Source organism: Solanum verrucosum, unplaced genomic scaffold (assembly GCF_900185275.1).
Source record: "Solanum verrucosum unplaced genomic scaffold, falcon-dt-bn FXZP01000103.1, whole genome shotgun sequence".
In the NCBI taxonomy this organism is placed as follows: domain Eukaryota; kingdom Viridiplantae; phylum Streptophyta; class Magnoliopsida; order Solanales; family Solanaceae; genus Solanum; species Solanum verrucosum.
Window position 1 is genome coordinate 8,245,159 of NW_026020048.1, and position 18,732 is coordinate 8,263,890.

Genomic DNA, 18,732 nt, shown 5'->3' on the forward strand with positions numbered 1-18,732 from the left:
TTGTTCACATCCTTATTTAAATTTTTTGAAATGTCTGCTATACAAAATCTTAGGTGAAGGGGAGAGCATAAGAAAACATGAAAAATAGCTTAATTTTGTTGGGTTGAATTTTCAGATATTACCGTCTCTTTTCTATATTTTGAAGCGTTTTCATATGAGTAACACACTATCATTTATATATACTAGCATTTTAAAACTTTCAGAATTTATTTATTTATATTTTGTTGTTTGATTCTGTATCTGAACTGGGAGGGATTATTTAGAGAGGGAAGACTAGAATGCAACAGAAAAGTATAGCAGTTGAATCAATCTTTTTAGTCGTCTTAGTGAGTTTCGAATTCCAGATGCATACAACAAAAAATGGAGCTGGAATAGTGAAAAAAGAATGGACATTGTTAGGTGTTTTGTTACTAATGTTGCCTTGTTGTATTTATTTATTTTGTGAGCTTGTTGACATGTTCCGTTAGACATTTGTTTCTTCTCAAAAGTTTTTGACTTACTTAAAAGGAAAACAAAAAAAATTAACCCTGTAAAGGGACCAGTGGTTCTATGGTGTCCGAGTTAGCTTGCACACATCTTGATGATATTTACATGGGGTGGAGGATGGTCTGATGCACACCGTTAGTCGGAAAATTATGTGGCATACAGAGGTTAAATGTTAGGTATTATAAGTGTGTATGCAATTTCGCACCCCCTTCACTGTCATTCTGCTACCTTCCACTAGCGCAGGTAATGAATAACTGTGTCTTCTAAGACTAGCTATGTTTTTTCTTATTCTCAGCATAAGGGTAGTGATGAAAACAACCATATAAATAAGGAAATGAGACATAATATATTAGAATAGTTCTTTATGCATGGTACCAATTACCATAGATAGCTAGATTTCCCGTTAGAACTTAGAACATGACCTTACGCTCTTTGTTGAACTTCAAAATGTGATCACATACACTTCATTTTTCAGTAATTGCTAAAATAAAACAGCATTTACTATTTAGTTTATTTATTTTTAATATATTTCCAATCAAATGTGCTCGCTATTTTTTACTCAAGCTTAATATGCAATAAAACTTATTTCTTAGCATATCAGTACTGTATAGCAAAAAGAAAACCATTTCATAATGTTTTTGAATTCTTAGGAAGGTTGAATTGTAGAATGTTTACGAGATCATTTAGATTAATGAAAACGAATGAACTACTTGGTAGCTGGTTAGGCAGGAAAATACATTTTATTTGATCTAGTGTTTGATAACTAAGCAAAAATAAATTAAAAAAATTTCAAAAGCATTTATATGTAATCTAATTAACTACTATGGGGTCAGTCGGTGTAGGATAGTTAACTACTATGTGGGTGGGAAGGAGATAATGAACTTGGAATGTCACTTTATATAACTTATTTTCCCTATATACATGGGAAAAACATTTTTTCCCCTTCATTTTTAAGGAATTTATTATCCTAGGAAAAATGTTTTCCAAAATCTTTTGAACAACTAAACATGAAAAAATTGAAAAACATTTCTAAAAAATATATTCCTTTGTATTGAACACACCCATAGTTATTCTCCTTTGAACTTTCAACTTATTTCAACCTGTCAAGTATTGTTTCGTAAATTGACATTCTCGGTTGAAAGAAGATAAAACTTTCTAGCAATATTCAGACATCTAGAAGTAGAATGATCAGTTCGATTCGGTCTGTAATATGAATCAGCCATTTTTAATTAAAACGGGTATTACTATACGTGAAGTGATTAGCACAACCTTGAATTTCTTGTTCCATTCCCATATGAAACAATAGTGCATAACGTTTCTGTAAGGGAAATTATATTTGAGTTATCGACAAGTTGAGACATTCGTGGAAGAGAATACATCCCCGGGAGGCTGATTACCATGTCAAAAGCAAGGAGGAGTCTCACCTGCACAAAACTTGCAAGAACTGGGCAAGTCCTACAATGGTGTTATTATTAGGAACATTTGTTAATATGATTCAACAATTAAACACCAACAAAAAAGGTACTGTAAACAATCCTGCCAAAGACCACAGCTTGCAGCCATTAAGTAACACTATTTGGGGATCACCAACTCCAACTAAGACAACAGTATGCATCAAACAAGACGCTGGAAAAACAAACACACAAAATTTCAACCACACACTAGATACTTCAAACTTTTATTAGATCTTGCAAGAGCAAGCCACAAATTCTTCACTGCAACACCAAACAATCTGGAGGCATATGTGAGGCAACTTGCGGACCAGGAGAATCTGGAATTTCCTTCTCTGGATTGATGTTTTTATCCTCCTCTGCTTGTAAACCAGCTGCTTCAGAAATATAGCCCTTTACTTCTTCAAATCTCTCCTCCGATAAGGAAACCTCAGAAAGAAGTTTCCATGCATATTCCTCTGATGCATCATTGTAATCCTTTGTTCGCTTAAGCACTATATGTCCACTAATTTCCCACACAGCAGGGTTCACCTGAGTGTCGAGGAGCTCTTGGTCTACAACTCCTAGTGCTTGCTTCTCTGCATAACACTAAACAATCATCCCAGAAAAAGGATGATGTAAGCTTCTTCACCATCAAAAAGAATTGTAAGCACAAGTCACAAAATATTCTATTTTCAAGATGAAAATCATGTGTTGGTGAGCACCCCATGCTATTCTACTATAACAGAAACTCAGTTGAAACAAGTTTAAGGCTGAATGTTTCGAGCTTCCCCCTCTACAAAATTGACTACTAATGCTAAAAGATCAAAAGGTGAACTAATTACTTTACTTAGCTGAGGGTTTCTAACGGAATCAACCAACCTCTCTACCTTCTCAAGGTAGGGGTAATACTGTGTACACACCACCCTCCCTAGACCCCACTTGTGGAACTACACTGGGTATGTTGGTGTTCCCAGCCTTTATCTCTTTCCCTCCCTCTTATCTCTCTTTCAACTGTAGGCTGCTGCATTGGCAACACCAATAGCTGGTGCTCAGATGTGTTATCTTATGTATTCTCTGCTTTTTACTGTGATGTTTCCCCTTTATATATGACGATATTTTTCCTGTTCCTCCTTTTTCCCAATTTAAAATCATTTAATTCTATCCATTTACTAGAAAAATGAGTCCTTAAAAGGCATTTGCATTGCACCTCACTCCCAATTTAAAATCATTTATTTTGTTTCCTAACAAATCATTTATTCTATCAATTTACTAGAAAAATGAGTCCTAAAAATGCATTTGCATTGCATCTTACCCAGCCTGCCTTCCAGTTTTAGCTTTCAACCATTGCTCCACCATAGAGCTGGCAATTTCAGCCCACACATTTAAATCAGTTATATCACTTATATTTCAGTAGGGTAATATGGACTTCAGTCTATTTTTTAACCCATTACGAACTCACTTTTGTAATACCAAAGAGAGGTTCCGACCCCCGAAGCTTTTGCGACCGGGAAAAGCTTCAATCGTAGATCTACCTTTATTTTATGTTTTTTCTTTTTGTTACAGACTTCTTTTCTTAATTCGGTTTTTCCCTTGAAATCCTCAGAATTTTTTTTTGTTACAGACTTGTCCAACTGTTTGTGATTTTGTTTGTTGTTCCTTTTTAGGCTAATTACCGATTTCTCACATGTAATAACTGTGAGAATTTTTTGAGATTTTGTTTTTCTTCCCCTAAATATTCCACAAGTGAAAAGAATCACTTCCTCGGTTTATTTTGAAATTTTTTGTTTCCTATTAAATAATTACTCTTTCTTCTAGAAAAATCTTTTGACGTGTTGATGCAAGTCTAGCTTTATCATAACCTTGCACATAAAACCAAGCGAAGGAGTTCGTAGACGTTTCGTCGAGTCACTAATTTGGAGGCTTGAATGAAGAGTTGAAGTGCAAGAACAAGTTAAAATAGAAGTACACAACTCCACATGGAGTAGGGAGAAAGGGGCTATGTTGTGGATGTGAGGAAGTCAATTAAGTAACTTTATTTATTATCCTACAGTTGTTAGTTTGAAATAGGATTTAGGTTTCCTACTTTCATAAGGATTAAACTTCCCAACTCTTACTTAAAGGAGTTTCTGAGAAATAAATCAACAAATCCATAAGCAAAATGCAAGAGATCAAAATTCCTTCTTCCAGTGAACACTAGGGGTCTATCTTTGAAGAGTTGAAGAGATCAAAGTTCTCTCTTATTGAACTCTAAGGGTTCAGCCTTTATGAGCTGGATTTATATATTGCCTTGTGAATCAATTCTTTCGTATATGCATTCAATTGTTCAAAGGGAACAAACAAAAAGTATAGCAGCAACCCATAGACCTGAAACCTATTTACTTTTTGTTTGTTCCCTTTGAACAATTGAATACATATACGAAAGAATTGATTCACAAGGCAATATATAAATCCAGCTCATAAAGGCTGAACCCTTAGAGTTCAATAAGAGAGAACTTTGATCTCTTCAACTCTTCAAAAGGAGACTCAAACCTTAGAGTCCCATGGAAGAGAGAACTCTTTGCTGAAATATGACTTCTTGATTTATTCCTCAAAAACTCTTTTAAATAAGAGTCTTATTACAACAATAGGAAGTTTAATCCTTATGAAAGTAGGAAACCTAAATCCTATTTCAAACTAATAACTATAACTTAACCTAATCCTTATGAAAGTAGGAAACCCAAATCTTATTTCAAACTAATAACTATAACTTAACCTAATCCTTATGAAGCTATGAAACATAAAACCTTATTCTAGAATAATAAATAAAGCCATTTAAATTATAAATAATAAATAAATCTACAAAAGAAAATATAGTCAAATTCTAAATTAATTGACTTCCTCGCATCCACAACAAGCTATGTTATACAAAGAAGCTATTCTTAAAATACAAGCCCTAGTGCCTAAGAAGACTAAGAAAGTCATTCTTTCATTAAGGGTATTTTTGTAATATCTATCTTAGACTATAAAGAGTTGAGAACAACTCATTTAGACTTGGATATTTTGGATATTGGTTTTGATGAGTGGAACTCTTATGAGAGCGGTCTATGACCTTTGTTGCTAAATAATGTTGATGAGGTTGCTTGCTTGAGGAATCTTTCCTCTTGAGGGTCATCTTAAAGATAGATTTCGTGTCTGAGGAATCGATCCTTCATAGATTTGGTGCTTGTTTTGTTTATTAATGGAAGGTTTTAGCTTTCTATAGCTTTAGCTTTTAATTAATTCCTCACTTATATCTTTCTTCTATCTTCATTTCTTGTTCTTAGATTTAGGGTTTCTTCCACATATTGATATTGCATCACGTGTGGACCTCCTGTATGACTTGTTTTCCTTTCTCCTTTTGCCTTTGGTTTAATTTGTTGTCTTTTCCCGTGGTTTTGACAAATTATTCAATCTACAACTTTTTGGTATAAAAGATAATTGTATTAATATACTAATAAAATTATTAGTAATTCACTGCTCAATGTCTCTGGGATATATATAACTTCATTTACAACCATTGACAAAAAAATGTAATCATAAAAGGTTTAAAGTTTTCTAGCTTAAGGAGATTAAAGTGGGTTTAAGACTATTTTACCCAATCCATTTTCAATCTGCTCACATCCGATCCAATCTGCCCGTTTTCCACCACTATTCCCACCCAAACCACCACCCTGACTACCACCCTAACTACAAATTCACAACTAATTGAGGAACCAACGGAAAATAAAGTTACATCAATCCTACGACAAACCTGTCAAGTATCACTAACAATCTCCTCATTATAACCCTTTCCAACATTCATTATAATTTCATCTGCAACTTTTTCCCAACAATATCCTATTTCCAATCCCTGGCCCATAGAAATCCATCAAGTAAAATTCACTTCCTACAAATGTGCACAGCTTTGCAATCAGCAGGTACTAGCTGATTAACTAGAGATTCTCCAGTTGTGTCTTAAAAGATATTTATGCATTTCTCAAAGAATCTAACAAGTATTCGTTAAAGCTTCTAAACAGCAGGATATGACAAATTCCATGACTGTACTGGTGAACCTAAGAGAAACTTTTACTAGTGTTGTAGCAACAGTACACGAAGTTAGACAAGCTATTTACCTGGGGAAGCAGAAAAATCTTCTTTCCACACTGAGCAATGAGAATGTTGAAAGGGATGTTTTTATTCTGAAGGGAGATGCAGGAATTCACAACAGCATCAGACAAATCACGGGCAGTACTTCCATTTCCTCCCTCAAAAGCAAAACCTCGTACGGGGTAATTTAATAACTTAGAAACAATCACTCCAGCACCACCCAGCCCCATCCTTGCCAGTATTTTCTGTATTGGTGCTTTCTCAACTGGAAATGGCACTGACAAGTAATATGCCTGTCATGAATGTCAACAAGAGAACATCATATAGATAGTTAAGTCATGCTACTCAAATAATTAGAAATTATTCGCTTGATCCATTACCTGGAAGTGGAGGTGGTTAATGGTAGCAAAAGCGCCCAAACTGTTATAACCTACCCTAAAGAAAGGATCTGCCACTTCTCTGGCAAAATGGAGAGCAATTGCGAAACTATCACGATCAATTCTCTGAGGTAAGCAATCAAGAACTCGAGGTATCAAAAGCACGTGTCCATACTCAATTGGGCTCACCTAAAAAACAAGATCCATAAGCCATGATGCATCTGATAATAACTATAAGAAGAGCACCAGAGCACAATTTCCTTACGTTGATAGCAACAATACTAGGTGAAATACCACCGTTTACTCGCATGCCCGAAAAGTACTGGGGCTTGTAGTCGGTACTTGGTTCAAACCTGAAAAGCACTTCTTCCTGGCCCACTTTGGTAAAGTTGAATTTGTTCTCGTCAAAAGGCTGAAGAACCTTGTCAATGCAAAACTCTGTTGGGCGCTTCTTTAGGTGGCGCCCCTCATTCAGCTGCGCAATAAAACCACATCTCCCAGGAATGACCTTAGTCTCACAGGTTGTCACATCATATCGAAATAGTCCCTGGCTCATCCGCTCCTCCCATAGGCCCAACAACAAATTGTTCAAGAATGACATCTGACACTCCTCCTCAGGCAAGGTTTGAATATCATTTTCAATTGGCTCATTGTCATCATTCTTGAATGCATACAGAGGAAGCACTGAAACTGAAATCAAGCAAGAAAATAATGAATATAAACAAAAATGGAAGCAACTACAACCCAAACCTCATTTCTAACACGTCTGACTTACCAAGATGTATCCACTAAGAAACAAAAGCCAGATAGATCTATTAGATAAACAAAATCATTAAAGGCACGCCACACATGGCTTCATCGGAAAATACATGCAGTTTGCTTATTTCTGCATTAAGGTGCATGCGAAGTGGATATTTTGCCCCATACTTTCAACAAATCTAAGATACACCACTAGATTATATCAACTCTAAGCAACACTAACACTACAAATAGTAAACTACAAGTTTACCATTTTAAGAGTGTACATTCATCTATAGTTATATAGACATTCATGCTATCATAGGCGTATCTAGCATTGCACATACGGGTTCAATTGAACCCATAACTTTCGATGTGGATCATAATTTATTGTCAAAAATTAGTAAAATTGTACTAAAATAGCAGATATGAACCCATAAACATTAAAATACAACGGGATTAACCCTAAAAATCTTAAAGCGGAACCCATGATCCGCCTCATAAAGAATTTACCACACATTAGAACTGGCAAAAGCTGAATCTACATAATAGTTACAACTGTAATTCTTTCCTTGTATTGTTTGCTCAACTCTAAAATAATCTGTGAACAATTGTTACTCCTAATAACACCCCATAATCAATCACCAGGACTACAAAATCAGACATATAGAAACAGGCCTCCACAGAGAGAAAAAACATTCAGAAAATTCGTTTTGATTCACAGCAAAACATATATTCCGAAAGATAAAGATTTAAAGAATCGAACACAAACCAGGCATGCAGCATTTTCCAAGGCACTTGCGGCCACAACCCATGACGTTACCTTCGAGAACATCCTCTTGATAGTTGGAAACCAGTGTCGGCACCGTCTTTATAGTCAACATCGGTCCTGTTCTTGGATGGATAATCAAAAATACAATTCTTACACGAAAAATTAGGAGAAGGAGAAAGAGGAAGGAAGAATTGGACCGCCGCCGGCGAGGAAGAGGAGATCGGAGGGGCAACCGCCTTCAGCGGGTGAGGCACCCCTACCTCCGTGAGGGGAAGGGGTCCGGTGCTTATCGTCCACCAGAAGAGTTGGATTAAGGGTCAACACTTTGCGTTGATGATGAATTGTGAGAATACAAACGAAAGATCCAAGAAGAGCCGTGATTGAATTTGTAGGATCAACGAACAACTACTAAGGAACGATCCTTCATCGATAATTTTGAGGAAGATGTTTTTTTCTGGAAGATTTTAATGGGTGGTTGTTGGGTGGCGTTTGGTGCTCCGGTGGTCTTTCTCCTGCAGACGTATTTGGTCAATGAGTTCGTCTCATTGGTAGACTCCCCAACTTTATATAAGCTCCCCCTTACACCTTGTTTGGATTACTTTTTTTTTTTTTTTTGTTGGGTAAAGGAATATTATACTATTATATTATATACTCTAGTTATTATTATTATTATTATATATAGCAAAATAAAACTATAAAAAGGGAGCAAGTGTAGATACATTTACTACCTTAGAAATTGCTTATATATAGCTCACGTTTTACCTGACATGCGGAGGTGAATCAGAATTTTAAGATTATATCAATAATAAAATATAAGTGCATAAATTTAACATTAATAATTTTATCTATTTTATAGCATATATCTTTTTTCTTGATGTTTGCATGCTAACCAGTTGAACTCTATTAGATGTTTCATGATCTTATTATGATTTTCGTATAGAAAATTAAAATTTGAGTGATCTTTGAATTAATAGCGTTGGATTGATATTAATGTATCTAGACTTGCAGTAAGTGCTCTCGATGGTTAAATAATTGGGTAAGTGAATGAATAATTAATTTATCTGATATATGCATGGTGTTAGCGAGCATCAATTACATCTAAAAATATTTTGCAACGTGAGGTAAAAATAGTTACCTTGCCATCATTAAGTATAGGTAAAATGTGGTATCCTAATGTTAAAGATGGTTAACAACCATTTTTACATCGGTGTTAAATTGCATAGGTTGAAGATTGTGTGTTAACGTCAAAAATAAGCCATGTAATAAAGCATTAACTTCAGTTATAACACCTTATTTGGAGGGTTATTTGCGTATTTCATTATATCATATTGTACTTTAAATGGAGTAATATTTATTTAATTATTAGTAAAATTTATTATATCAAATTATATGAAAATGAAAAAGTATTGTATTTGTTGATAATGATGGATTTGGCGTGAATGTGGTTCTATCTTAATCTTTTTATTATTTTATTTAATATTTAGCAATCTCATTTTTTATCTTTTTATCTTACTTTTTAAAAAGAGAAAAGACATAGGGTGTGTTTGGTATGAAGGAAAACATTTTCCGGAAAATGTTTTCCAATTTTCTCATGTTTGGTTGGGTTAAATGTTTTGGAAAATGTTTTCCAAATCAACTCATTTTCCTCAAATTTAAGGAAAATGACTTCCCTTCAAAACTTAAGGAAAACATTTTCCAAAACTCTCTTCCAACTTCCAATTAAAAAAAAATTGTTGAAAAAAATCAATTTATTTTGTCCCTACCCTCACACCAGCCCCCCAACCACCCCCCCCCCCCAAAAAAAAATTTAAAGCTTGTTTTTAAATTCAATTTTTTTATCCACCCTCACGCACCTCCTACCCAGCCCCCCACCCACCCCACCCCACCCCACCCCCAAAAAAAATTTTAAGTTTGTTTTTAAAAAATATTTTCAACTTCAAAATTTCATTTTTTCACCCTACCCTTGACCCCCCCACCCACCTCCTACCCAGCCCCCCACCCCCAAAAAAATAAAAATTTAAGTTTGTTTTTAAAAAATATTTTCAACTTTAAAATTTCATTTTTTTCACCCCACCCCACGCACCCCCTACCAGCACCCTCCCCCCACCACCCCCAAAAAAAATTAAGTTTGTTTTTAAAAAATATTTTCAACTTCAAAATTTTATTTTTTCACCCAAACCCTCGACCCCCCCACCCACCCCTACCAGCCCCATCCCCCCAAAAAAAAATTTAAGTTTGTTTTTAAAAAATATTTTTAACTTCAAAAATTCAATTTTTCACCCCTACCCTCAACCCACCCCCTACCACCCCCCCACCCCACCCCCAAAAAAATTTAAGTTATGTTTTTAAAAAATATTTTCAATTTCAAAAATTATTTTCTACCTTAGTAAAAATAAAAGATATTTCTCAAAAAAAAAAAAATCATTCATAAATCAAACACTAAAAATCTTTTTCGGAAAATATTTTCTACTCACCAACCAAACATGAGAAAATAAGTCAAAAATCAACTTGTTTTCCAGGAAAACATTTTCCATGGAAAACATTTTCCTTCATACCAAACACACCCATAAAGTAATACTTGAAATTATTCCAAATTTTTAAAAAGATATCTTAACTTTGCGGGTGTTCTATTACCCCACAAAAGATTTTAAAATCACAATAAATACACACTTTTTACACATTCTGCATTCTCAATGCATGAGCGTGAGTCTCACCCCAATTAATAATATAATTACATATTTTTTTCAACCTTTTTAGTGAAAATTGGATTAAAATCTTGATCCATTCACATTTTAATCATGACCCACTCCATTTAACCCTAAACCCCAAATTTTCACTCTACTCTCTCTCTTTGATTATCAAAACCCTAAGCATTTCAATAGTCACGATAAATTTATTTTGCGGTGATAATTTCTTGAATTATGGAGTCAAAACGAAGAAATGAAGGCTCATATGTTAATTGCTTCTTGATTTGAATGCAAATTTTGGTTTAAAATGTTATTTTTATATAGTAGTGATTTTTAGAAAAACCATCTTTATAGTCATTTGTTGTTATTTTCTTCTTGTGGTATCTATTATTCATGTGTATGTAGTGTTAGTTTAGGACTGATTTGAGTTTGAATGGTTTTTCACTGATTTAGTTTTGAAATTTATTTGCACTTGCACTTTCATGATTTACAAATTCATTGATCTCATAACTTTTAAATAAAATAAAAAGAAAAGAAAAGAAATTGAAGTTAGTAAAGCTAGATGAAAATTTCATTGAGAATGAAGATTTTTTATTTTTTTTGTTGTAGATGGAAAGCTCGTCAACATATATCAATGGAGGTTTTGGAGAAGATGGGAAGTTGGTATTTTAATAAAGAAGAAAATTCAAATTGTCAATGTCATGTGGCATTTTTACACTGATTTGGGGGGTGTATTTTTACTTCTCCACGCGCCTATCAGATGTGAAAATACATCTGTTGTGAAATGGGTCAAAAGTGTTTAATTATTGTGATTTGAAATAGTTATATGGGGTAATAAGATGCCCGCAAACTTTAGATTATTTTTTGAAAATTCAAGACAATTATGAATTAAAAGTGTTTAATTATTGCGATTTGAAATAGTTATATGGGATAATAAGATGCCCGCAAATTTTAGATGTCTTTTTGAAAATTTAAGACAACTTGAGGTGTTTAAGTGTTTAATTCAAATGTAATAATTCTTCCATACCCTATTTTCTTTCTAATATTAATCAGATTGATATTGCGTGACATTCATAAAACAATAAAAAGGTATCATTTATTCAAATATATAAACAAGTTGTTATTTGTGACACACCATGTGCTTTACACCCTCTATCACTGTATCACATATCTATATCTATATATAATAAGCCACAATGCAAAGATTTTTATAGGATTTAGTTACATTGTAACTATTTTGTTAGTTTTCAACCAAAAGGAGTACTTCTTTTAAATAATAAATATGTCATTGTACGAGCTATTTATTACTCATTCCTTTTGAATTTGTTAATCTGATTTTGATCTGACACATAGTTTACGAAAGTAAATTAGATTTTGAGAAAAAACATTAAGTGATACTTGAAGTTGTCCCAGATTTTCAAAAAGACACTTTAACTTTGCGTGCGTCCTATTACCCCACAAAACATTCAAAATCACAATAAATACACATTTTTTACACAATATTTTCCACTTTGGACAAAAATATCCTTCGAATGTGCAATTTCTTAAAAACAAAAAGTCGGACCCATTATTGATGTATTGAGGGATGCTTTGGTAATTTCCTATGATGAATTCGTTTTGTTTGTTTCTTTTAAATTTATTTTACTATACTAAATAATTGTATAAAATATTATGAATCACGATAATTAATTACTTAAATATTTAAAAAATATAAAATATATAAAAGATCTGATTGACTCTTCAAATTTTACCGGTGACACATAAATTGGGACAAATGAAATAATATATATTATTTGAAAATTTCTTAGAAAGTACTATAAATTACAGTAATTAACAGCTAGAAATATTTCAAAGACAAAAAAAATTGATTGAATCTCAAAATTTTTTTAGTACTACATAAATTAAGAAAGAAGAAATGACTTCTATTATTTGAAAATGGCGTAAAAGTATTACAAATCATACAATAAGAATTAACAATTTAAAATTTTAAAAGACTTTAATGTTTTATACTTATTCTATTTTCACTTTGGACAAAAATATCCTCCCAATATGCATATTTTTTTTAAACAAAAAGTGGGACCCATTATTGATGTATTCAAGGATGCTTTGGTAATTTTCCTATGATGAATTCGTTTTGTTTGTTGTTTAATTTTTTTTAAATAATTGTATAAAATATTATAAATCACAATAATTATTTACTTAATTATTCAAAAGATATAAAAATATGTAAACGATCTGATTAACTCTTCAAATTTTATCGGTGACACATAAATTGGACAAATGAAATAATATATATTATTTGAAAATTACTTAGAAAGTACAATAATTTACAGTAATTAACAATAGAATAATTTAAAGACAGAAAAAATTGATTGAATCTCGAAATTTTATTAGTACCACATAAATTGAGAAAGAAGAAATAACCTTTATTATTTCAAAATTGCGTAAAAGATATTACAAATCATACAACAATAATTAGCAATTTAGAATGTTAAAAGACATAAAAAATTTTTTTACCATAGTTAACAATAATTAAAAATTTAAACTATTTTAAATTAATATTAAAGTTTGATTAACTCTTTAATTTTGTCTTTGTCACATAAATTGAAACAAAAAATGATACATATTGGGGCCGTGCTAGCACGGGCTCCGATGTCTAGTATATATATATATATCAAAATGAATAATATTTTCGAGTGTTAATTGTTTAATTTGTAAAAATATGGACTATATCTGTAACTAACTATAATAAATATATAATTATTAAAATATAAGTAAAACTACAAATAAAAAGTTGATATCTATTTAATTTCATAGATTTAACAAAGAAAAAAAATATTTTAGTAATTTCGTTTAGCTATATTTAGCCAACTTTATAAGGCGCTTTGAAATAAAATTAACTTCTACCTACATTATCTTAATTCTTACATGTATCTTCCAAACTTAGTAAATAAAAAATGATCACAGATTACATAATAAGATATACTACTAATTATTAGTAATAACTCTCTAGCATTTTGAGCATATGAGTTTTTTTTTAATATTAGAGAAATTTCTCAATATTATGTTAGCTTGCTTATTTGTTGTTTCACTTCAAATTACACCAAATTAACTTAGTTATACGAAAATGAATTTAAATAAATATAAGAAATATGAATAATAATATTATATTACTGTCACGATTCAGACCGTTGTGATTGACACCTACACTAAACTCTAACAAAGTCTAACAACGAACTAACAATGCGGAAGAAATAACCTAGAACCTGAAAGTCAATGTACCAAAACATCTAAAGTTCAACAAGTCTAAGCAAGAAGGGATGCAACCCCAATCTAATGAACTAATCAACTAACTAGAACATAGTCTAAGTCCGAAAATGGTAGACATAGACGAAAGAGAACCCATGACAGCCTGGAAGAATTGGCTCACCTTTGAATTCGAATGATCACTCCTTAGCGAGGTCTGTCAATAGCCGTCAAAAGATGCCTTGTACTCAACAAAAATAAATGCAAGTGCAGTATCAGTACACAACCACAGTGTACTGGTAGGATCACGCGACTATCCCACTAAGTGCAACATAAGCAAGTCGAGACAACAATATAATCACATGCATATATATCAACATATACAATATTATCAACATTTACGAACAACGAACAACGAACAACTTCACATTTTATATCAAATCATTAGTCCTCTCATGGGACCCAAACCCAAACAGTTAGCATACCGGAATGTGGTATCCGATCCCATAATTATGCCGGAATATAGCAACCGATCCCATAGTTATGCCGGAATGTGGCAACCGATCCAAGTTAGTTATGCCGGAACGTGACAACCGATCCAAGTTTGTTATGCCGAAACGTGGCAACCGATCCATTCAACACACCACAATCACAATCACAAGTATATCATCCAGATCATACATTTAAGTCATGATTTCATGGCAATCATTATTTATCTATGTCATTTACAACAAATGTGATCAACATTGCAACATTCATACATATACAAGTATCATAATGAAGCAAGAACAAACATACATCACACAATCATAGAATCACAACCATCACCTACCTCGAAACAAGCTTGAAACCCTAAGAAACTTGATCCTTCTTTTTCCAGATTCGTTTCGCTTGTTCTTGGTCTACAAACAATCAATATAATACGGGAATCAATAAACAATCACTAATTACCTGAATTACTAACAATTCTATGAACCATAGATCAAACTCATGATCCCAATTATCCAAATTAGGGTTGTTTCCACCATAGAATCTATAGCAAAACCTTCTTTTATAAATATTCACCAATTCTATTACATTCTACGAATTCCTTAACGAGTTATCTAACTACTCATGCAATCAAAATCATAAAAGATTCACCCGATTGTTACCAGATTTCCCTACATCTCAAAGACTCCGATTTCGTCTAAATCTGGACTAGGTTGGGAAAATCCAAATACTACGAAAAAGTTTTCCGTCCCCAAATTTTCTCCCGTTGGCATTTCTATAACGACGGGAACATGTCGTTACAATTACCTATAGTTTGATTTTAAACTATAGGTAATGCACCTATACATTATGTATAATAACATGAGTCTTTAGTTAATTTATCCTTATTCAAATTACATTTTGGGCCATGGGCCTGCTAGCCCACTCAATTTAGGAAGTATTTTCTCTTTCTATGCAAAGTGGAGATAGTGAATCCTCTATAGCTTAAATATGAAATTACCAAAACAAATATAAATTAGGAAATTTTAATGTATTTTTTCCATCTTTTATCCAAGAAAATTAGTAAAACACTTGAAGTTAAACTTGTGGTGCCTATAGTTCATTGGCTCAATGTATTTTCGAAACTTAGATTATAGGTTATTGTTTTCTAAATCATCAAGGAATTGTTATTTCTTTTTCAGGGGCGGATCTAAGGGCCGGGGTTGGGGGTTGAGGGAGTTCACGACCAAAAGTTATACCCTATATAAAAGTTTATATTTGAATCCCGAAACACAAGACTATAAAAATCAGTGACTCAGAAGAAGCATAGTATCACAATGTGAAGGTCAATGACAACAAAACTGAGTAGTTCATTTGGTAACACTTCAATATTCATAGAAACAGAAATTAAAACAAGAAACGGACCACAAGCGTTACAGATTAAAGAAGGGAGAAGAGCTAACACAACATGAAGAAAGGATACTGACTGTACATGATGGATATAATAACAAGTAGCTAGCTACACACCCTTGGAACCAGGAATGTCAATCCACTGCAATTGTAGCTCTATTTCGCCACGCTCAACATTTCGCAATCTAATAAACACATTTTGAACAACCTGATCATTTTCCCACACAATGGAGCTCTCTTCAGACAAACAATTTTGCCTGCTTGGCTTTATTTTTGTGATTATGGTTCCACTAGGGATGTTCTTGTAGCGCTTTCTCACCGCATCTATAAATGGATGTATGTCAATTTCTGCATCACCCATCTTATCGTCCAGAGAAAATATATCCTTGTCATAAACATGCTGCAATGGCACAGAAAAAAATCTCTTAGGATTGCATAAATTACAAATCCACGTGATGTTCTGAAATTAGTCAATTCCTATTCCTTACGTTTCTTTTTAAAAAAGTTGAAAGCAGAACCAGAATTTGAAGCTTATGGGTAGTCATTTTAAGATATAAGTTGTGCTTATTCAATTAGTTTCCAAAGACAAATACAAGATTTGGACCAAAGCTACTTGAACCCCAAACCGTATTCTAGAAGCAAACTAAAAGTCTACAACTACACCATTTATCCGTCTCCCGATAATAAGGTTATGTGCTGTTTAATTCCTTGATGAAATAAAAATACAGTAAAATGAAGGAAATTACCAGTGTGATTGGGAGAATTGGTTCAGTAATAGATAGTGTTAATTCTTCATTCCATTCTGGATTGAGATTCTTCTTCACCACTCGAGTCTTCAATTTCTGCTCCAAATATTAATACTAATAATTAACATAATGAGAAAGTATATTTGTAGTATCAAAAACTGAAATAGGCATAAAGAAGCAATATCAATAGGGCAATGGAAACCATTTGTACATCCAATTGGTTCAAATATTTGAATCACATATCTTTTTTGAGGTTCATGGCAGTCAACAAATAAGCCCAAATTAGTTTTAAATCCAATGCTGCAATTCATTACTCAAAAGTCTTCTTCTTTTTCTTCCTTTTAATCAGTCAGGTAAGATATGAACTATTCAAAGTGACGCAATCAAGCACAAGCAACAACGAGGGAGACTGAGATGACCATGGAAACCAAGGATCAAATTCATCAAAAAGATTTTTAAAAATGTAAGTGAATTTATTCCATCTGAAAATGAATATAAAACAGAGATTAAGACGGAAACAGGGTATGGTTTCAATATACTCTTGAGCCTACGGTCTATTAAAAATAACTCTCTATCAGATTATCACTAATTGGGTCCAAAAAATATAAATATAGTGCGTGCGATTTGAACTTGGAACCTCAGGTGAATTTTGAACCCTAAGCCAAACTCTAGTCTTGTGTTAAGTGGATTCTGGGGGTTCGGGTGAACATCCTAAGCCAAACTCTAACCTACCTAAATCCACTTGTAAATGTTGTTGTTACATAAATTTGTGGCGCTATCAAATTTATAAAAACTCAGAAATTTTCTACAAGAATACTACTATTACAAATGGGTGCAGATTGACGACCATCGTCTTCAGAATTTATAAAATCCATTATTCTGAGTCCCAATTTTCACTAGAATTTTAATTTTCTGAAAATCAAGAATACAAAAAAAAAAACAAGAAAAGTAATAGCTGTTCGTTCATCAGAAAAGAGAAAAACAAGAAATTGGCGTTACCTGTTTGCCCATCCTAACAACAACGTAAGGATCGCTAGTAGTAACATCTCTAATGGCCAAATTAATACCTCTGTGGATACGAACTCTCATAAGACCCAATAAATTCTCCATTCAAAATTTTGAATTAAGCTCAGAAAGGGTGGGTGTAATATAAAGAAAGAACTAAGGCAAAGAAAGAGAGATTATTACTCTCTAGTATTCAATTGGCTAAAGTCTTATTTTATACACAATTGAAGGGCTGGCTGACAATATAACTCAGAATAATGCAGGTAGAAGTCACTTTCTCTATTTATTTCTTCTGTCCCCGAAAAATATTTCCATATGTCCTATATATTTTTAGTTTGAAATTATTTTTATTTAAAATTAGATAAATATTATCTATATTAAAGTTAGATAAATAAATTAAAATTAAATCTGAGTACTAATATTTAGATCTGATTTGATGAGTTAAACACGGAGTACTAGTTTGACTGGCTTATATCAATTACGTAGTGATACTTTTTAATTACGTATATTGCTTAATTGAGTTTTGACGGAGAAATCAACGGTTTTTTAGCGGCATTATCGAGAGTTATTGGATTTGGTAGAACCAATACGACTGCAGTAATCGTCCGGCAAATTAATAATTATGAGACATTTTTGGTTCATAAAAGTTTGGTACCACTACGTGCCAACTTGTCTTTGTTTCATAAATCATCTACTTTTTGGATTTGGATACATATAGATACGTGACCCTACATCATGTTTAGACTTTAAGATTTAAAAATATTTGGGTAAGCTAATAACGTTTATTTCCTTTTATGTTAATATGACTGCATTTTATTAGTATAAAACAAACAAGAAATGATGATTTATATTGGAAAAATAGAAGCAATATTGAATAAATGACACTAGCTCGTTCCTCATCATTCAAAGACTCAGGTATGTGGAATGAATAAATAAGGATATCTCGTGAATTAAAATATTTTATGAAATTAACTCGTAATATCTCACATATCAAATATGAAATAAAATTAATTTCAAATTTTATTTTAAAATTATTATTCTTTATTTCATTTACCAAATGAAAAAGCTCTCACATTTGGTGGTCATTTCTCTCTTCCCTCAATACACTAGACATTAGACAAAGTCGAAGACTATATGTGGTAGAGTGAACTAGTGCAAGAAAATTTAGATACATTTTATTACTTTTTTGCAAAATCGAAGCTAATATTTAGGTAATAATAGTAAAATTTAAAGCTTTGATCATGAGAAGTAGCTAATTAT

At 32.6% G+C, this 18,732-nt stretch overlaps 2 protein-coding genes across 2 annotated transcripts; both read right to left on the reverse strand.

Annotated features, from left to right (window-relative positions):
- Window positions 1–1,908: 1,908 nt before the first annotated feature.
- Window positions 1,909–8,443, reverse strand: LOC125822907 (GDP-L-galactose phosphorylase 2-like). The gene is made up of 5 exons (XM_049502370.1): window positions 7,911–8,443; window positions 6,666–7,090; window positions 6,404–6,589; window positions 6,050–6,316; window positions 1,909–2,525 (listed from the first exon to the last, which is right to left on the reverse strand). The coding sequence occupies exons 1-5, from the start codon at window positions 8,020–8,022 to the stop codon at window positions 2,199–2,201; spliced, it is 1,317 nt and encodes a 438-aa protein (XP_049358327.1). The 5' UTR covers window positions 8,023–8,443; the 3' UTR covers window positions 1,909–2,198.
- Window positions 8,444–15,661: 7,218 nt separating this feature from the next.
- Window positions 15,662–17,660, reverse strand: LOC125822195 (protein C2-DOMAIN ABA-RELATED 3-like). Its single transcript, XM_049501577.1, has 3 exons — window positions 17,467–17,660; window positions 16,468–16,563; window positions 15,662–16,121 (listed from the first exon to the last, which is right to left on the reverse strand). The coding sequence occupies exons 1-3, from the start codon at window positions 17,575–17,577 to the stop codon at window positions 15,831–15,833; spliced, it is 498 nt and encodes a 165-aa protein (XP_049357534.1). The 5' UTR covers window positions 17,578–17,660; the 3' UTR covers window positions 15,662–15,830.
- Window positions 17,661–18,732: the final 1,072 nt, after the last annotated feature.

Bases quoted from the DNA above. Each gene is read 5' to 3' on its own strand.
- LOC125822907 (XM_049502370.1), bottom strand. From the start codon at position 8,022: ATGTTGACTATAAAGACGGTGCCGACACTGGTTTCCAACTATCAAGAG. The intron at 7,091-7,910 runs GTTTGTGTTCGA...GCTTGATTTCAG, and splicing joins TGGAAAATGCTGCATGCCTG to TTTCAGTGCTTCCTCTGTAT. The intron at 6,590-6,665 runs GTAAGGAAATTG...CTTGTTTTTTAG, and splicing joins CTAGTATTGTTGCTATCAAC to GTGAGCCCAATTGAGTATGG.
- LOC125822195 (XM_049501577.1), bottom strand. From the start codon at position 17,577: ATGGAGAATTTATTGGGTCTTATGAGAGTTCGTATCCACAGAGGTATT. The intron at 16,564-17,466 runs GTAACGCCAATT...TATTTGGAGCAG, and splicing joins TTGTTAGGATGGGCAAACAG to AAATTGAAGACTCGAGTGGT. The intron at 16,122-16,467 runs GTAATTTCCTTC...GTGCCATTGCAG, and splicing joins CAATTCTCCCAATCACACTG to CATGTTTATGACAAGGATAT.